At 35.5% G+C, this 22,404-nt stretch overlaps 1 protein-coding gene and 1 non-coding gene across 2 annotated transcripts; both read left to right on the top strand.

Annotated features, from left to right (window-relative positions):
• Positions 1–254: 254 nt before the first annotated feature.
• LOC125669786 (complement C1q-like protein 4) lies at positions 255–5,559 on the top strand. Its single transcript, XM_048904551.2, has 3 exons — positions 255–403; positions 1,616–1,720; positions 5,036–5,559. The coding sequence occupies exons 1-3, from the start codon at positions 313–315 to the stop codon at positions 5,476–5,478; spliced, it is 639 nt and encodes a 212-aa protein (XP_048760508.1). The 5' UTR covers positions 255–312; the 3' UTR covers positions 5,479–5,559.
• Positions 5,560–16,217: 10,658 nt separating this feature from the next.
• Trnah-gug (transfer RNA histidin (anticodon GUG)) lies at positions 16,218–16,289 on the top strand. The gene has a single exon. It is a non-coding gene; the product is annotated as a tRNA-His (tRNA).
• The last annotated feature ends 6,115 nt before the right edge of the window (positions 16,290–22,404 follow it).

The following is a 22,404-nucleotide window of genomic DNA, read 5'->3' as shown; positions in this document are numbered from 1 at the left end:
CCTTGGAGTAATAGTTACAGTACTTTACCTTTGTTTAATCATGGATCACGGCGCTTATCAAACGGACTGAAGCCATGAAGGAAAATTTCTTACTTCAGTCGTTTCTTAAAGAAGTTTCTTGTATGCATGTATCTCTGACCAAGGAAGGATGTAGACTATAATGTTATTAACAAAGATACAGAATTAAATAATTTTTATTTTCTTTCGGCTGTATAGTTACATGTTAGTAATACAGAGCAGAACGTTATCAGAGACCACGATAAGGGGTCAATATTCAAACACAAAGACTCAAGGAGCGGTGTATATTCAAACATGAGTTTTCTTATAATCCATATTTTCTTTATGTGCTTACTAGGATCATCAGCTGATACCAATTACGAAAAATATTTGGAGGCACGACTTTGTAAGTAATAGACACCATTTTGTACAAAATGTACGATTACAGATACGTTTAAGTGTTAAAATACGAGGGTCATTAAAACAAATATGTAGACTCTTGCGATAACTTTTTTTCTGAACATCATATTACCTTCAAAATTGGTAGACATAACCAGACAACAAATAATTTGAATTATACTTAAGAAAATTCAGGTAACGATATATCAAAAAATATTTCAAAAATCAAAACCGAAAGATGACTTCACGGCGCATGGTAAAATTTTGTTATTTACAAAAATGCATCATATAATGTTAATTGTCAAATCTCTCACAAATGGCACTAAAACAGATTAAACTTTATACCATCTAGTAGAGAATGACTACGTCATTCTATAAGCAAAGTTTTGACGTAATATGTCAAGGCATTTAATGGAAATCGATTACAGAAGGCAGGTACGAGGGTCTTGTAGTTCTCTTTCGCGAAGATGAAAAACATGACGTCGCGGAAAATCACGGAGCAGTACGATAAAATTGTGTCGCACTCCGGAAATCTCCGGTAGAAACTGTTAAGCAGGTGTAAGAAGCGGATAATATGTCAATAGTGAGTCGTGCATTAGTGTATAAATGACACAGACGATTTCCGTGTGGTAGAGACTCTATATTGATGACGAACGTCCTGGTAAGAAACGAATCATTTATAAAGAACTTGTCAAAAGAATAAATAACGCTATAGAAAATAATGGCCGCGTCGCTGTCGTAGAGACATCTTTGATGTTAGCTCTGGCACAGTCTTCCCTATTCTTACTGAACATTTGAAAATCAGAACAGTTGTAGTCAACTAGACGATAAAACTAGAAGGTGCCACAGAATGTGTGTGAAATGTAGAGGAGAACATTTTAAGAAACTGTGAAACACGACGCTGTGACGTTGTGTTTTTGACGTAACGATGCTCCGTGGTGAAAGAACATACTGTTTTTTCCCCAGATTTTATATCACGGATACTACTTGATCAAATAGAATGAAACATCCCAGGTCGATAAAATAAATGATTTCAAATCCAGTAATGTGTTGAATTTTTATTTTTTCCATATATATATATATATATATATATATGCACGAGAGAGACATTGTCTACGTAATGTTTGAATGACCCTCGTAATTATCATTCTGTTGTCACGTTGCTATAGAAACGTAATTTGCAAGATATTTTGTACATAAACGACGGTATACTTTTCAGCTCAAACAGAAACTGATGTAAAAGACCTACGAGCCGATTTGAATCTTCTTAAACTACAAAACGACGCTTTATTAGAAGCTCTTGGATCCCAGAATACCAAAGAAAGTAACTACATTCTTTCTTTATCTGTACATGGGAAAGAGTATTGAAACACCAAAGTTACTTCTTTTAATGACAATTTTGAAAACAAAGCAATAAATTTGAATTCAGTAACACAGACTGCACCTTTGGTTACAATACTTGTCTATTGTCCATTCTGTTTCCGGAGAATCATCCGTGCTACTAATGCTCTCATTTCTAACAGAATTGCTTTATCAAATGCTTTAGTTCTTTTCCAACATGCACAGTTTGACAAAATAGATTGCCTATTCTTGCACGTTAAAATCATGCGTTCTCCGCAAGTCTCAAATGTAAAGCGATGACAGACTATTGTAATGAGGGAAGAAGGTATGTCATTGAAGCAAATTGGTCATCAACCACGTCATCACTATTCAACCATCTGTATCAGTTAACAAATGACGACATAGATCGTGAAAGATTTGGACGACACAGCGAAACATCTGTTGGGAAGTACAATGCACTCAGAAGGGTGGTTAGATAATGCGTTGTTACCAGTAGCTTAGATTTAAGAAAGACATTTTTGCAACATCGCTTCTTTCAAGGAAAACAGTGCGGAATCGACTTTTAAAGTTAGTTGGTTATCGTACAAGAAGGCCCATTAAGATACTTTTATTAATTACGCTCAACCAGAAAGCAGTGCATATGCAATGGTGTCAAGCTCACCAACGTCGGAACCTACTCTCGTGGACTAGAGGCCTTTCCTCGGATGAGAGTCCCTTTTTGTAACATATCACAAATGGATAAATGCGTGTATGGCGTTGACCTAGAACTGCATTTGAACACAATATTGTAGAAACGATTCCGTGTGGTAGTTAATCAGTTATGTTGTCGGGCTGAGGTTCCTACGACTCGGAGTTGGATCTTATCACAGTTAAAGGCAAGCTTAATGCACAAGATTACGAAATGGACATTCTTGTTGCAAGTGTTGCGCCTCATTTTGATAATCATCCTCTTTGACCAAGCCCAGTGTTCCCGGATGACAAAGGCAGATCACATCGTGCTCGTACTGTGCAGGATATGTTGCGTAGAGAGACAGTTGTGACACTATTATGACCTGCTGAAAGTCCAGATTCCAGCTCTATTGGACACATTTGGGACATCATTGGTCGCAGAGTTTGTCAAAGAATACCACTAATTCAACATTAGATGAGCTAACTCTGGATGCATCAGGAGTGCCAAGCTCTACCACAATATTAAATGGAATGTTTAAACGATCACAAGCTCAAGAGGACGCCTAGAGTCCGTCATTCCTGTGAACGACAATTACACTTGATATAAAAAAGCCCTTTTAGTTTGAAGTGTACATCATGTAAAACTTATACGGTACCAATTTCGATGCACCAGATGTGCATTTCGACAAATAATGTCTCTTCAGTGATGCTCAACCGAAATGTTTGAAATCTGAAATAACAATGAAGTTTTAGAGCTATTATCATGTTAACCTTACCTAACTTTATTTCATTTACATGAATAATAGACATTTGAATCAATAGGTAAATGCATATTTATCAAATCCTTTTTATCTTTAACAATAATGAAAATGAATGCATTTACTTATGGTGTTTTACGTTTTCGAGATGAAACGATGCTATTAAAAATAAAAGTCAAACAGGGAAACCGTTATTCATCTTATAATATAAAATTAATCATCATACATAGTATAAAGAAACAGCTGGTGTTGCGATATATTTTCCATGTGCATATTTATTCGAACATGTTCAACGTATATGCATAATAGCTTTCGGGAACAACCTATCAATTTCCGTTGAATCACGGTAATATATGATATTCATATGTCCGTCGATTGATTGATTGATTGATAGATGTTTTCCGCCACACTCAACAATTTTTCAGTTATTGGTGGCGCCCAGTTTTTATTGGTGGAAGAGAGAACCTAAATACAATGTACCTGGGAAGAGACCACCGACCTTCCGCAAGTAAACTAGGAAACTTTTTCACTTACCGGCGCGAGCGGGATTCGAACCTGCGCCGACCAGAGGTGAGAGGCCGTATGATATTGAGCGCGATGCTCTAATCACTCGGCCACGGAGGCCTCCTATATGTCTGTCGAAGACGGGACGTATGATATGGGTCGTCCGTCTGTCCGGACATTTTGGGCAGGATACAAACCGAACCGTAAGCTCTAGGATATTGCAACGTGGTACATTTGATCACCATGATGAGAGGAAGATGCCTAATGCTTTCCAAGATCAGAGGACAAAGGTTAAGGTCGTAGTATCACTTAGTAGGAAAACCTAGTAAGAATCCCTTGTAAGCAGGATACAAACCGAACCATAAGCTCCATAATATTGCAACTTGGTACAATTGATCACCATGATAAGGGGAAGATACCTATTGTTTTTGAAGGTCAGAAGTCGAACGGCAAGGTGTTAGTATTACTTAGTAGGAAAACCTTGTAGGCAGGATACGAACCGAACCGTAAGCTCCAGAATATTGCAGCCTGGTACATTTGATTACCATGAGAGGAAGATGCCTAATTATTTTTCAAGGTTAGAGATCAAATGTCAAGGTCGCAGTAACCCTTTTTTGGAAAACCTTGTAGGTAGGATACAAACTGAACCATAAGCTCCACTATATTACAACTTGGTGGATTTGATCACCATGATGAGATGAAGATGCCTAATATTTTGCAAATTAGAGGTCAAAAATCAAAGTTGCAGTATCACGGTAGGAAGACCTTGTAGATAGGATACAAATCGAACCGTAAGCTCCAAGAATTTGAAAGTTAGTACATTTGATCACTATAATGAGAGGAAGATGCCTATTATTTCTGAAGATCAAAGGTCAAAGTCACAGTATCACTTAGTAGGAAAACCTTGTAGGCAGTATACAAACCAAATTGTTGGGGTTAGGATTGTCAAACTCTGTACACATACACTTTATACCAAGTGAAGGATGCCTATTGTTTCTTAAGGTCAAAGGGCAAGGTCGTAGTAGCAGGATGCAGACTAATTCGTTGGGACAAGGACCATCAAACCTGGTACACACACATCTTATGCCAAGTGAAAATATTACATAGAGAGTACACGATTTGTATTGTTTTTTACGATGCAAAGAAAGTATGTCACACCCTGATGATTACTGATACTACCTGAAGCCAAGTTCTACAATTCATGGTGTAAGAAAAACACCCTATATTAGCTTTTCACGGGCGTATTATGTACCGTTGGCGGTACCCTTGTTTGTAATAACAAAGAAGATATTTCACCTTTCGTCTAATTCGAGATGTTTAAATCTATAATCTTACCATGCTACCACAGAAAGTATTTTCTCTTACAGAGCGTCTGCTTCTTGGACCGACAACAGTTCACCAGCAGTACGTCACATTCTACGTCAGACTTGGGAAACACTACACCACCCTAAACGATCAGGAGACCATTATATTTGACAGCATCGTTACAAATGCCGGACAGGGCTATGACAAGTACACCGGAATATTCGTCTGTCCAATCAGTGGTTTCTATCAGTTTGCCGCCACAATCGTATCAGACGGCGGAACGGACAAAAATTTGGACGCAGAGCTAATGCACAACGGGAAACAAATCGCGCATTTACACGCCACTTTATACGGAAATGACGAAGGTACTCAAATAGCCAACATACACTGTGCTCAGGGGGAAAGGATATGGATCCGCCACCTTCAGGGGGCAACGGACGCCAGAAGTATGCCACCCGGGTTTAGTTCGTTCTCAGGGGCACTTCTTCATGCCGATTCTCCCTGAAATTGTACATGGTGTGATCTTGATATTCATAGAGTTTGTTGGTAGCTATAGTTATCAATAAACTAAATCTTTTGGCAAAAATATCTTCTTTTAGATTTTACTGGTATTCACTGGGTGATTTAACTACTTAAAGAATTAAAGGAATGCTATCGATTGATTGCATATTGTTTACCCCCACCCCACCCCACCCCCTCTCTCTCTCTGTGTGTGTGTGTGTCTAGAATTTTTCACTCATATGGAGATGTCACCAAGACCGATAAAGGGCATACAATTTAGGCCTTTGCTTGGTCTTTAGCGTGCCACACCTACTATTACACGGGGCATCCGTTTTTAAGGTCAAATCTATGGACCATTGGCATCTTCAGTATGGATGCTATCGAAAGTATATTATATCTGAATCGTATTTAGATTGGTCTTTAAAATCTTATTAGTTTTAAAGGGTGTTACATTTAACACAATTGATGGTCATTCTCTAATGTTCCTTGACTCTAGGGGGATACAAATCTGGTCTGAACATGGAGGAACTTTTTGAATACGAAAATGTTCTTGCCTTTAATTTTAAACACATTCCTAACACCATGCTTTTTGCAAATATTTAGTCATTTATTTATCGAATATAACTAAGAAATAATAATGTCTATTCATTCTAGTCATTATTATATTCACAGTTGTATTTAAGGTGAGAACCCCGTAAGTTGAAAGAACTTGTGTTCAAATCTTTTGTATAATACGTACTTACATAGTAAAATATGTTCAAATCAATCAAATCATGCTTAAGTTGAAATACGGCTTAGCGATGTTATTTGGTACGATAAGCCTACAGGTTCCGGTAATCAGTGTACATATCAGTTACTCTCTGGTCCAGATTCACCGAGGAGATGCTTTTAAATATTTCCACTCATCATTAGTATTAAGAATTTACAACCACCTGCAACTGCTTTAAGAAAACGAGATGCTTAAAAAAAAATACGAAGTTTGGAATAAGATAAAATTTTGTCCCATGTTCTAACACATATCTGCCCTTGAAACATTTTAAACAGATCATTTGTTTAAACGTTTAAATTCATGTTTACTACTTATGAAGAACATCTAAAGTCATTCCAAATACAATAACAACGACGAATTTAACTTGACCTAGCTTAAAAAACTTAACAGTAGATCGAACACAGACTCCTGGACACACCAACGATGGGACCAGGTGCCCAGGAGGAATAAGCATACCCTTTAGACCGATCACACCCGCCGTGAGCCTTATATCTTGATCAGGTAGACGTGTAATGTGTAGTTAATATCAATTTGCATAGAACAGCCTAACTATTGGTAAGAAATACGTCAACCAGCATTCGACCCAATGGCAGGTTTTATTGTAAATTAGATGGTTATGACGACCATGTTTGTTTTGAAGATTTTATCCGTAAATTTGAAAAATATTAACAAATAACGTTTTCAATCTTCATAAATATTTTTATTTAAATAATTAGAAAATCTATTAGAATTAGAATTAGACATTAGAATGTCTATCTGAGTCGTTTGTCAAGGCATGTTTTCTTAGATATTCATATTATACATCAAATCACAGTGAAATTTGGACTCTTGAGTATCTTATTTGCAAACAATTCAACTTGTTTATCATTCCGGGATAAATCACAAAAAATTCATATAAAATACTTGAGAATTTGCATCACTCTTTCGATGGTAAAATCACCTTTATAAGAGGTGCTTTAACGAGACATTAAATAAAATTTTGGTCTAATGAGCTACGTTAAGAGTTCATTACTATTTCCGTGCTCTTTATATATATATATATATATATATATATATATATGTGTGTGTGTGTGTGTGTGTGTGTGTGTGTGTTTTAGTTATAGTTATAGTTAAATTTAAAATATATCACGTCGTTAGATATTACATTATATAATCAGAATAGGTTAGGTTATGTATTACACTATTACCAACCACCTGTATCTTGATAGCTATGTAATATAATAATGATATAAAACATTTTTATAGAATGAGGTGTTATATTGACCGTATCAAGTTGAATTAGTGAATTTATATTGAAATCAGTTAATTATGAACTGCCGCTTATTTTTTAATAAAAGTAATTCCCGAACAATATTTGCCCCTTTTATTTGCAGTGAATTTAATTGAACACAAACTATAACTATTTAATCTATAAATTTGATCATGTTTGTAGTATACATTACTTTGTAAGCAATTATTTGTTTTTTAAAACATCAATGAAAATAAAACGTGTTTTTCTTTCTTTCAGAAAGTGATCAAACCAAATCTCTAGATTTATTTATTTCCCATATGGTCGTTATAACGATCTACATGTAGTTCGTCAATACAACCTCGCATTGGGTCAAATGCTGTCTGACGTGTTTCATACCGATTGTTAAATCGTTCTTGGCACACTGATTTTGACTGCGGATAACTCCATTTACCTGATCAGGATATAGGGCTCACGGCGGGTGTGACCAGTCAACAGGTGATGCTTACTCCTCCTAGGCACCTGATCCCACCTCTGGTGTGTCCAGGGGTCCGTGTTTGCCCAACTATCTATTTTGTATTGTTTATAGGAGTTATAAAATTAATTATTGTTCGTTATCTTCATCTTCCATATAGCCTATAGAATATACAAACTAAACATGCTGTATAAGTTAGAATGTCTAAGTGAAGCGTCATAGAATATACAAACTAAACAGGTTGTATGAATTAGAGTGTCTAAGTGAAGCCTATATAATATACAGACTAAACATGCTGTATAAGTTAGAATGTCTAAGTGAAGCGTCATAGAATATACAAACTAAACATGTTGTATAAGTTAGAATGTCTAAGTGAAACGTCATAGAATATACAAACTAAACAGGCTGTATGAATTAGAGTGTCTAAGTGAAGCCTATATAATATACAGACTAAACAGGCTGTATAAATTAGAATGTCAAAGTGAAACGTCATAGAATATGTATTGAAAGCAAAAATGGAAGACAATGTTTTGAAAATTTTGGTAAAATAACCTTCAGAAGGATAGCTTCCTAGGCACCTGGTCGCATCTCTGGTTATCTTCATGTTCATGGGATGGACTGTTTTTTCCGTGATAGTGCATCATATCTTTATTCAATGAGATACCTTTTTATATTTAATGAAAGGTGAAGATAACGAACAATGATCAATCTCATAACTCCTACAAGCAATACAAAATAGATAGTTGGGTAAACACGGACCCCTGGACACACCAGAGGTAGGATCAGGTGCCTAGAAGGAATAAGCATTCCCTGTCGACAGGTCACACCCGTCGTGCATGTATATAGTATTTAAATATCTGATATACAACGTACAGTTTTATATTGTAAAACGAAGATTTGTCACGGGTATTTTACAAAACAAATACACAATGTATATGTAAAAAGATTTTGAGCAAATATCCTGTGAGCAAATTATATATCTTCTTGTTTCAACACTATTTGTTCTGTTAAAGCGATTTTTGATTTTTTAAAAATACTTTTAGGTGGAGGGTAGTCGGAGTTCTTTCCATGGCAAATTTCTAATGATAATGTATGCTATAGTTTAGGGATTGAGGAAAATAAAACGTATGCAGGAAAAACGTTCCACTCATCATTCATTTATTGCACTTGACATTGAAGTTTGAAAATCATTAAAGTCCATCCAACCATTACACATGCCAGATAATTTACATCTATTTTGAAAATAAAACGTAATCTTGCACAACAGGGGATGATCCAGTAGATTAGAGTGGATATAGAAATAATCTAGAGAAAGACGTATATAATGCTCCTCAGTGCCTATATTTTCAACGTTTTTACCTTCGAATCTTTACATTGATAACCATTTCCTCACGAACGTGAACAAAGTGCGTATGAATGCTGATAAACATAGAACGATTATTATAACGGCTGTGGTGTGACCGGTCGACAGGGATGCTTACTCCTCCTAGGTACCTGATCCCACGTCTGGTGTATAAAAGGTGGACATAACGAACAGTGATCAATCTCATAAAACCTATAAACAATACAAAATAGACAGTTGGGCAAACACGGACTCCTGGACACACCAGAGGTGGGATCAGGTGCCCAGGAGGAGTAAGCATCTCCTGTCGACTAGTTGTATCTCGCGGTCCGTGTTTGCCCAGCTCTATATTTTGTATTGCTATAAAGGAGTTATGAGATTGATCACTGTTCGTTATTTTCACCTTTCATTATCATTGTTACTATTATTGTACATTGATACAGCGCCTTATACAATCAAAACTATTACCCCAAAGCGCTTTATTAGTAAAACAAAGTATCAGAAATGTAAATGAAAAAGGGCATGGCATAGTAAGAAAAACTATCAAAGATTATCTAAAAGCTATGAGAATGGGATTTTTGTAATATTAACATCTAAAATCAATGGTTTACATTAATACAAAATTGCAAAATTAAAAGCAGGTCTTTAAGGCAAGTTTTTAAAGTTATGTTTTAAGTCTATTTGTCGAAAAGAGGTGTATGAAATATTTTGACGAAAATGAAAGGAAATGTACATAAATAAAAATAAATTTCATTTTAAAAAGACATGAGGGTAAGCGTCACAGTCCATGCTCTCTTGTATTTTCAGAAATGAAATTTATTTTCTTAATTACATGTTAAATGAATTCTAAAAAAAACCCACGTTTTACACAACTCACATTCAAATCACATTAGACAGTGGTACCTGAAACAAGAATGCGTTTCAAAGCATGCTGCTGTACCTCATCAGAATCAATGCCATGTACTACAAATGAAACCCCCTTGAAGTTCACAAAATATTTCGATCAAAAGAATGACAATGGAGAAAGGGAGGTAACTCAGACTGGGCATATGGTAGTTCACCTAGACATATATTCACGTATAATGTACACTGACATAGGAAGTCATCAGGTAGTCCCTGGATTTCTTAGCACGCTTGTTGGTAGAACAATTGCATAGATGACCTATTGATTTGAGATTATATGCATGATTGATTAAAAATCCATTAACATTCATTATATGAGCTTGTTCATTGCGTGAACATGTTAATTTCATTACATTTGCAATATTGAAAATTTGGTCCAAGGATACTGAAAATACAAATTAGCGAACGATAAATGAAGGTCAACATCGGAAATAAAAACTAAAGATTGAACAGATATATCTATAATGTGGCAGGTATGAAGAAACACCGTGTATTTTGTCTACTACGGAAAACTCATTATGTATTGAATGATGAAATCAATATGATCAACGTGATGTTATTTACTACAAGATTTACAGTGACTTAGGGACTAACGAATTTTACATCCTTCCATTCATAGTGTCGAATGCTGTCTGACGTGTTTTATAGCAATTGTTAGTCCGTTCTTTACATACTGATTTAGACTGCGAATTACTCCCTTTACCTCATGAATATGGGGAGTCATGGCGGGTGTGAGAAGTCAACTGAGAATGCTTAATCTTTCTAGTCATCTGATCCAATCTTTGGAATATCCAGGAGTCTGTGTTTGCCTTCATCTTAGTTCTGTATTCTTTATGATATTGATGAGATTGACCATTGTTTGTTATCTTCACATTTTTTCATTGATAACATTACATATAGGATTTAAATTAAAAACTTTTAACTGATGACATCAAAATAGGAAATAGTGAGCGATGAATGAAGTTCAACAACGCAGATCTATTCTTTCTCCAATCAATAACAACATATAAGCGGCCCACTAAATGCTGCGTTCAAAAAGGCCTCTTATCTCGAAAGTAGTTACCACTTGAAAAAAGCTCTGTAACGTATACAACGATGGTGGTTTTTTAATCCCTTCTTATGTGGTCACGAGTACCCTCATATTTGCCATTATCACCGTGTGACTCCTTCAGTCTGATAGTTCTCAAGAGCTTGTACATGTAGCTACAACATCACATTTGTAACCTCATTAGAATGCGAGAGGTTAAATTAAGCTGTTGGTAATTTCGTGGGAAACAAACTGTGATATCAGAATCACCAATGAGGATAATAAGATGATACTCCTCCTAGGCACGTGATCCCACCTCTGCTATGTCCAGGGGCCCGTGTTTGCTCTACTTTGTATTTTGCATTCTTTATAGGAATCATGCGATTGATCTCTGTTCCTTCTCTTCACTTTTTCGTGAGGTATTATGCAGTGAAATGTCTTGAGATGTTGGGAGGTTCAAACACAGGATCTGTTTTGATGTTGTTGATCTGCTTCAGAAACAGTCATATTTATATACTAGTGTGCACATTCTAATTAAACACGTTAATTCTCAATGTTGATTAATCAAAGACAATTTACAAAGTTCATTATTTTTGTCTATACATATTTGGACATGGAAGATATTGTAAAATCAATGTGTCTCTAGAAATATTGCTTAATGTATCATTATATCATTTCTTCCTATACTTTCAGATAGTGATTTATCAAGTCAGACAGTGCCAAAACGTCTTAACGTTTTCAAGCAAGAGAATATTATTCTCCATTCTCAATTCTCCTTTCCATCTTCTACTCGCATTTGTGGTCAAAATCAGTTTCTATCATAAATCAAAATGCTACATGGGTACTCGTTTGTCTTTCTCAATTATTTGACGATTATTAAACTACGATATCATTAATGTTTCAGTCTCTATCAGCTATGATTACATGTGTACTGGAAATTGTATTATATTTACTTCATGTAACCAGTTTCACATAAATGAGATGTATGATTAGCTTGGTGCCTCTTACCACACACATTGATAAAGTGCTTATCTTCCGTCCATGTGGATAGTATATTCGGTAACAATTTTTGGTGATGGATGGATGGATGAAAGGTGAAGATAACGAACAGTGATCAAACTCATAACTCCTATAAGCAATACGAAATAGATAGTTGGGCAAACACAGACCCCTGGACACACCAGGGGTGGGATCAGGTGCCTTGGAGGAGTAGGCATCACATGTCGGCCGGTTGTATCTCGGGGTCCGTGTTTGCCCAACTCTATATTTTGTATTGCTTATAGGAGTTATGAGATTGATTACTGTTCGTAATCTTCACCTTTCATTATCATTATTACTATTATTGCACATTTATATAGTGCCTTTTACAATCAAATTATTACCCCAAAGCGCTGGACTAGTAAAACAAAGTATCAAAAATGTAGATGAAAATGGGCCTGGAATAATACTAAGTTGATTCTAACATAGTAACTACTAGTAAGCAAAACTATCAAAAATTATCTAAAAGCTTTGAGAATGGGATTTTTGTACTATCAACCTCTAAAAACAACGGTTTACATTAATACAGAATTGCAAACTAAAACCAGGTTTTTAAAGTTATGTTTTAAATCTATTTTCCGAAAAGAGGTCTATGAAATATTTTGACGAAAATGAAAGGAAATGTACATAGATAAAAATAAATTTGATTTTAAAAAGACATGAGGGTAAGCGTCACAGTCCATGCTCTCTTGTATTTTCAGAAATGAAATTTATTTCTTGATTACATGTTAAATGAATTCTAAAAAAAACACCACGTTTTACACAACGCACATTCAAGTCATATTTGACAGTGGTACCTGAAACAAGAATGCGTTTCAAAGCATGCTGCTGTACATCATCCGAATCAATGTCTTGTACTACAAATGAAGCCTCCTTCAGTTCATAAAACATTTCGATCAGAAGAATGACAATGGAGAAAGAGATGTAGTACACCTAAAATGTATTCACGTATGGTGTACACTGACATAGGAAGTCATCAGCTATGGCACACTTGTTGATAGAACAATTGTATAGATGCCCTTCTTTTGATCTTAGATTATATGCATGATTGAATAAATCGATTGCCGTTCATTATATGCAATTGTCCATTATGTGAATATGGTACTAAAATCAAATGATTAAAAGTGTTAATTTCATTACATTTGCAATATTGAAAATTTGGTCCAAGGATACTGAAAATACAAATTAGCGAACGATGAATGAAGGTCAACATCGGAAATAAAAACTAAAGATTGAACAGATATATCTATAATGTGGCAGGTATGAAGAAACACCGTGTATTTTGTCTACTACGGAAAACTCATTATGTTTTGAATGATGAAAACAATATGATCAACGTGATGTTATTTACTACAAGATTTACAGTGACTTAGGGACTAACGAATTTTACATCCTTCCATTCATAGTGTCGAATGCTGTCTGACGTGTTTTATAGCAATTGTTAGTCCGTTCTTTACATACTGATTTAGACTGCAAATTACTCCCTTTATCTCATAAATATGGGGAGTCATGGCGCGTTTGAACAGTCAACTGAAAATACTTAATCTTTCTAGTCATCTGATCCAATCTTTGGAATATCCAAATGTCTGTGTTTGCCATCATCTTAGTTCTGTATTCTTTACGGTTTTGATGAGATTGACCATTGTTTGTTATCTTCACGTTTTTTCATTGATAGCATTACATATAGGATTTAAATTAAAAACTTTTAACTGATGATATCAAAATAGGAAATAGTGAGCGATGAATGAAGTTCAACAACGCAGATCTATTCTTTCTCCAATCAATAACAACATATAAGCGGCCCACTTTAAACATTTCCATTTCGAAACTAAATGCCGCGTTCAAAAAGGCCTCTTATCTTGAAAGTAGTTACCTCTTGCTAAAAGCTCTGTAACTTATACAACGATGGTGGTTTTTAATCCCTTCTTATGTGGTCACGTGTATCCTCATATTTGCCAATATCATCATGTGACTCCTTTAGTCTGATAGTTCTCAAGAGTTTGTACATGTAGCTACAACATCACATTTGTAACCTCATTAGAATGCGAGGGGTTAAATTAAGCTGTTGGTAATTTCGTGGGAAAAAAATCTGTGATATCAGAATTACCAAATGAGGATAATAAGATGATACTCCTCCTAGGCACGTGATCCCAGGGGGCCGTGTTTGCTCTACTTTGTATTTTGCATTCTTTATAGGAATCATGCGATTGATCTCTGTTCCTTCTCTTCACTTTTTCGTGAGGTATTATGCAGTGAAATGTCTTGAGATGTTGGGAGGTTCAAACACAGGATCTGTTTAGATGTTGTTAATCTGCTTCAGAAACAGTCATATTTATATACTAGTGTGCACATTCTAATTAAACACGTTAATTCTCAATGTTGATTAATCAAAGACAATTTACAAAGTTCATTATTTTTGTCTATACATATTTGGACATGGAAGATATTGTAAAATCAATGTGTCTCTAGAAATATTGCTTAATGTATCATTATATCATTTCTTCCTATACTTTCAGATAGTGATTTATCAAGTCAGACAGTGCCAAAACGTCTTAACGTTTTCAAGCAAGAGAATATTATTCTCCATTCTCAATTCTCCTTTCCATCTTCTACTCGCATTTGTGGTCAAAATCATAGTTTCTATCATAAATCAAAATGCTACATGGGTACTCGTTTGTCTTTCTCAATTATTTGACGATTATTAAACTACGATATCATTAATGTTTCAGTCTCTATCAGCTATGATTACATGAGTACTGGAAATTATATTATATTTACTTAATGTAACCAATTTCACATAAATGAGATGTATGATTAGCTTGGTGCCTCTTAACACACATTGATAAAGTGCTTATCTTCCGTCCATGTGGATAGTATATTCGGTAACAATTTTTGGTGATGGATGGATGAAAGGTGAAGATAACGAACAGTGATCAAACTCATAACTCCTATAAGCAATACAAAATAGATAGTTGGGCAAACACAGACCCCTGGACACATCGGAGGTGGGATCATGTGCCTAGGAGTAAGCATCCCCTGTCGCCCCGGCCACATGTATGTAACTTACACTTACAAGCATCGTTTTATTGATTAGTTGTGAGTTTAACATTGAATTCGGCTAGTTAGTATTTAAAATCGGCCCGAGAATACCGCCTCCAGCTGTAGGCGGCGAAATTTCCAGTTTACGTAATGGTGCCGGTTTTGACGTTTTCCTGACCCAATACATATCAAAATAATAAAAAAGCAAGGAAAATATCAGGGATTTCACTTTCTACGTAAATCTCCGACGAGCAATCTCGTCGGAGATTTGCTGAGACAGCCGAGTGTCTGGTTGAACGAGACTATTTTTCAGCTGATTAAGATCAAAGCACATGACTCACAAATGTAATCATTGGAGCGAACTCGTCGCGACGCTTTGCGACGCGATTGATTGATTGATTACCTATTGTTTAACGTCCCTCTGTAGTATCTCTCACTCATACTTACACGTCACCATTGCAGTTGAAGGGCTGCAAACTTTAGGCCTATGCTCGGCACTTATGGCCTCTGAGCATGGAGGGATATTTACCATGCCACACCTGCTGTGACAAGGGGTCTCAGTTTTGCGGTCTCTTTTTTTTTCTAATTTCCATTTAAACAAAACGCGTGTCATTCACAATACAAAAAATCAATAGCTATTATTGATTTCATTATCTAGAACGGACTGGAAACTATATGAATTAAAAGTTAACAGCAAAATTAAAACCAAATGAGATTCACGACATAATCTTCTTACATAATTTCTACCAATTTAGTAATTGTAGTGCACATTGCAGTAGAGTTTTAATTGTAAGAAAGCACTGGCGACCGGACATTTGTCGTTATTATAGTATACACGTATAAGTGCTCTATGAGAACTTATCAATGTATTGAATAACGACATGTTCCTTACAGTCTTCAAACTCTAACAGCTGCCGAGATAGCCGTGATCGTATAGTGGTTAGTACTTCGCGTTGTGGCCGCGACAACCCAGGTTCGAATCCTGGTCACGGCAGTGGCTGTGCAGTCGCTGTTACGGCAAGGCAGCTTTCTTTTTATTATAATCTTTTTTATTTGAAAACTTCTAAACTTACTTTACATTAAAAAAAAAAAAAACCCGGAGTTTAGTGAAAATTAATCTGAAAAAATTAAAACCCTTCACATAATCGAATTAGCAATTTGCAGTTCAGCAGACGACGGACTTACTGAGTTACTCAGCTCGACAAAATGAACTCAGAAAGTAATTGACAAATATTGCTGGTATTTATGTTTTCATTCATTGTTTGAAAGGAAGTCAGACATTATGAATCTGTAGAGTGCCCCCTTAAAAGGAAAAAGATGGTTGATTCCTCTTCTAGTTGTCGAACAGAATTTTGTGATGAGTTTATAGACTGTCCTTGGAGTAATAGTTATATTACCTTACATTTGCTTTATCATGGATCACGTCGCTTATCAAACAGACTGGAGTCACGAAGCAAAATTTCTTACCTCGGTCGTTTGTCAAAGAACTTGAAATCTTCTAAGAAGGCTTTTGTATAGTTACATCCCTAGACATGGATGTGATAAGGAAGAATACATATCAAAATGTTGATAACAAGATAAAGAAATAAATAATATCTGTGTTCTATAGACTACATATGCAGTTAAATGTTTGAAATGCAAAGTAGAATTCTATCATAGGTCAATGTTCAAACATGAAGACTCACGAAGTGCTGTATATTGAACCACGAGTGTCCTTATTACTTACATGTAATAGGATCATCAGCAGATACCAAATACGAAAAATACCTGGAAGGAGGCCGTTGTAATTACAAGACAACATTTTGTACAGAACGAACAATTACACATTCGTTATATGTTAAAAGAATCATCATTCTGTTGTCATGTTGCAATAGACTCTTGATTTGCCAGATATCTTGTACATAAATGACGGTATACTTTTCAGCTCAAACAAAAGCTGATGAAGAAGATCTGCGATCCGATTTAGATCTTCTTAAACTACAAAATAAGACTTTACAAGAAGCTCTTGGATCCCAGAATACCAAAGAAAGTACATTATTTCTTTACATACACCTAACAAAAATTATCACAACACCAAAGTTACTCCTTTATAACATTTCTTGAAAATAAAGCAATGATTTTGAATTCAGTAACTCAATTCAGTCTCTACCTTTGTTCACAATATAACTGTATTCAATTGCATATTATCCACTCTGTTGGCCGGGAATCGTCCGAGTTACTGGTATACTCACTTCAAACAGAGATGCGAGTTTTATACACAGTGTATTAGCTTTTTATTAAACATGTACACTTTACACATGTGACAAATTATGTTGACTTTTCTTGAAAATTATGGGTCTTCTACAAGTCTTAAATGCAATCCAATGGCAGAGCGTTGGAGTGATGGAAGCATGTTTGTCATCGAGAAAAGGTGGTCATCTTGTGGGTCATCCACATTAAACCACCTGTAGAATTATCAGCTACCAAATGATGCTAGCGACCGTGAAAGATATGAGAAACTCCGTAAAACATCTGTTGGAGAGGACCCCGAACTCAGAAGGATGGTCAGATGAAACGTATTACCAATACCTTGTTTTAGAAAGAGATTAGTTGCAACATCGCTTCCTCTCAACTAAAATGCAGCAGAATCCATTTGCTATCGTGCAAGATTACCAATTACATCCAACCATAAAACAGTGGATATGCAATGGTGTGAAGCTCGCCGAAGTTAGAACCTAGTCTCTTGGAGGAAATGTCATTGATCGGATGAAAGTCTCATTCTGATTCATACATTTATCGCAGTTAGACGAATGCGTGCATGGCGGTAACTTAGAACTGCATTTGTTGGACGAAATATTGCAGAGAAGTTTCCATGTGGTGGTGGTCAGTTATGGTGTAGAGCTGTGTTTCCGACAACTGTAAGTTATATCTTATCACAGTTATGGACAATCGTAATGCACAGACTCACCAAATGGACATAACTGCTGCAGGTGTTGTGCAAGTGTTGTGCCTCATTTTGACAATCACCCTCTTCGATCACATTCAGTGTTCCTAGATGACAAAGTTAGATCACATCGTGCTGTGCAAGATTTGTTGCGTTGAGAGTCAGTTGTGACACTATCATGACCTGCTCAAAGTCCAGATGTGAACCCTATTGAGTACATTGGGGATATCGTTGATCGCCAAATTCGTCAGAGGTACTCAATTGAATTAAGGCGTCCCATACAAACATAAAGTAAAATAGGTGCATAAAATGGCCTTTAGTGTTTTAAATGGAAAATATTTAATGGAAAATATCCGAGAACGAAAGGACGTTTAAACCGATACCCAGTAGCCTTCCATACATTTTCATCGAGGCATGTGTTGAATATCACGAGACTATCACGTGACATTATATATTTAGAACCAACAAAAATTATTGTGATAATTGCAAAAGTGCAACGATATCGGTTACATGCAGGCTGACCCTTTTAATATTGAAAAACAGATCCTACTTTACATTACCTGAAAGGTTTTGGGAGCAAGTTCTCCGATAGAAGGAATGAAGTTTAAAATGCCTCTAATGCAGCATATTTCTTAATTTTCATGAGTATGCAAGATATTATCAGATGCGGAAAGGGGTTTCTGTTTGTGTCAGAAGTTGCTCTCAACACTTTTCTGATATATCAATGTAATAAGAATAAAAATATATAAACATCAAGCACCACCATACACTGTACATCGTTGCATTTTTACATTTACTGCAGCTGGTCGCAATAATTATGTAAATTAAACGCAGTGCTAATCCGATCAGGAGAATATGTAGGGGCGATTTCAAGGTAACAATATAAAATGAACATCACCTTCGTGCAAACTAGATATGATAAATGCAGAGTGATTTGATATGAAAAAGAAATAATATATGATTATATGATAAGCATTTGACAAGAAATTTTTTTCATGAATACTGCTTATCACTTGATAACGGTAGTAAATAATGACATACTATTATGACACTTTCCCCGCGATACAACTGTAAGAACTTGTGCGTCGTGGCGTATGTTTTTACTGTGACGTCATATGGTGCGAAGTGCACTGAGCTACATTTATATACAGCACTGTAATTGTTCCTGGCAAGCCTTAACTGAACTGAGTAACCGCTAATTCCAACATTAGATGAATTAACACAGGCACTGACTCAGGTGTGATCCGCTCTATCACAATATTAAGGTATTCCCCATACCACATCTTAATATTGAAAAACCTACATATTTCTATCAACATTTGCATGTATTTTGTCGAGGATGTATATTGACCAAATTCCCGAAGAAAAATATGTTTAGCGGCCTTTCCCAGAGTACAGCCACTTCTAAAAATAGAACACATCACTTTAAAACAAGCAGTGTTAATATACATACATTTTAAGGCACTGTCTTTATTTAAACGATAAAAATATATTTCTTTCATATGAATAGAAGAAAATGTATTGCACTTGACTGTTATGGAAAGCCAAAGGGTTCAATATTCTATCTTTGTAATTATGTATTTGTTGTTCCTAAATGCGCCATCGGTTCAATGTAAATAGAAAAATGTTAATCGTTATCTTGACATTTGTAATGTATAACGGTATATTCGTCATTTGAATTGCGTAAGATGTAAATGTATGTTTGTGTAGATGCGTAACAAGTGAATGCATTATTTATTTAATGTAAATTTGAAATTGGATCTTCGTCATCCGTAGTTGAGCATTTGCACATTGTAGTTTGTTAAGCCTATGCAAGTTGTGGTAAATGTGTTTTGGTAATCCGTCCGATGTTAGTTCGACATTCGCATTTGCGCAATTCAACATTTGTAAATTGTTCTACCATTATGACGACAGAGGGCGCGCGCTACATCGTATCTTTTCGGAAACAGACTATAGAATCATATAGTAGGACCAGTTAACACTCGGGACTACTTGAGTGTCTAGCACACTCAACATTAACCGGTTGGCGCTAAAAGTCGTCGAAATTGTGCTGCTGAAATAGTTTGATCAGAGAATTGATGTAGAACATTGTTGTAAGCATCAATATAGATGACTGGACTGATTTTTTCCATGATCCATGAGTTTACTTTAAACAAACAGTGTATGCCATTTAGTAACCATATACCACCAGGGACGTTACATTTATTTGTGCGAGACCAAAAACTCTTGTACATATTTGCTTTGATTGGGATTGATTTTCGTTTTCGCGCCCCTTCCCCACCATTTTTGCATTGCTGTCACTGACATACGTAATTCACAATATTAGATAGTTAACATGTACATTGGCTAAGAATTCTAAAACACGCAAAAACTATTCTGGTTTAATAGGCGCCGGAAAGGGGGGGGGGGCTAAGGCTAAACCAGCAAAAAAGTTTCTACGTCGTTTGGGGGGGGGGGTATTATGTTTATTATGTCTATCTTTAGGGTAAGCCCCTCCCTAGTCCCCCCCCCCCCGGTTCCGACGCCTATGGGTTTTATATTTGTAAACAAAGTGAACCAGTTATCATTTAAAAGCTGTTTTCATTAAATGACAACCAACCTTGAATGTAATAGACCAGTCGGGCTATTTTTCCATAATTTGTACTAGACCAGTAGCCTGATTTGAATTTTACAATATTTCCACAAGCACTTGTTTCGTATCTGATCACTCCCTTCTTTTTCTCTCCACAAGATAGCTAACTAAATTTCAGACACCCCAATTTCAAAACTCCTATTTTTGTTAAAAATGTATCATTAATCAACATTACCGGGGGTGTTTTGATATAGTTTAATTTGAGATACTTTTCTCTTGTCAAAAAAATTGTTCCAGTTGTCCTCTGTCAAGCTTCTTTATTGTAAACCACTCCTTTTGTCTGTTTAAAGCAGAGAAAGAAACACGTTTTTATTTCATAGTCTAGCTGTTAGAGGTTAGTTATAAACCTTGTTGGCCACATATAGAGTCCTTGTACATATATGTAAATATACGCTCCCTACACTCTAAATATTTAGAGGATGTAGAAGTACACTTGCACTTAATTTTTTACTCAAAGCAAACACGAGAATAGAGGAGAAACAACTGAAAATCCCATGATACAGTTAATTACACTAAAAAGGTTTAACAATTCCATTTTTAGTGTAACAATTGCCCTGTTGGGGAATTGTGTCCAACCTTTTAAACAATCGTAGTGATGAACCATCGGAATATTTTTTCATGATTGATTATCAGTATAATCAGACGCACTATAATTGATTAATAATCGATTAATTTCAAGTATTAATTTTTTTATTATTGAATGAAGAATGAATTGGTAAAAAAAATTGGGGTGATTTCTGAAATGCATTTTTGATGTATTTTTTATCATTGGATTCATTTATCAAATCAATACTTATGAATTAGTTACATTCACAGAAAATAAATCAAGAAAGCATGAATATAAATTACTTTAAGTTATATTTTGATTAATCGATTATCAAAAATTTTAATAGATTATCTATAATCGGGGACCATTCCGATTAGATAATCGAATTTTTCTATTAATCAGTACATCGTCGGAGAAGAAACTCTACTTATGATAAACAGAAGGAATGAAACTCATAGTAAAAATATGGTATGAATTTGCTTATCAAAATATCTTCCTTGCACAAAATAAAATAATTTACCTCGGACTTCGAAAGGCCGGGAAAATAATAGCTCCGAGGGAATGTCACATAAACTGGTCCTCCAATATGATTCTATAGTCTGTTTCCCAAAAGATTCGATATAGTGCGCGCCCTCTGTCGTCATAATGGTAAAACAACGAACAAATGTTGAAATGCAGTAAACGAATGAGCAAATTCGAATGTCGAACTATCATCAGACGGATTACCAAAACTTTTTACTGTAACTCGCAACTGCAATGTGCAAATGCTCAAATACGGATGACGAAGATCTAATTTCAAATTTACATTGAATAAATAATGCATTCACTTGTTACGCATCTACACAGACATTACATTCCTTTACATCTTACGCCATTCAAATAACGAATATACCGTTATGTACTACACATGTCAAGATAACGATTAACATTTTTCTATTTTACATTGAACCAATGGCGCATTTAGTTGCAACAAATACATAATTACAAAGATAGAATATTGAACTCTT

This window comes from Ostrea edulis, chromosome 1, assembly GCF_947568905.1.
Source record: "Ostrea edulis chromosome 1, xbOstEdul1.1, whole genome shotgun sequence".
NCBI lineage: Eukaryota > Metazoa > Mollusca > Bivalvia > Ostreida > Ostreidae > Ostrea > Ostrea edulis.
The sequence above is the reverse complement of the archived record's forward strand: the minus strand, read 5'-3'. Positions and strand labels throughout refer to the sequence as shown.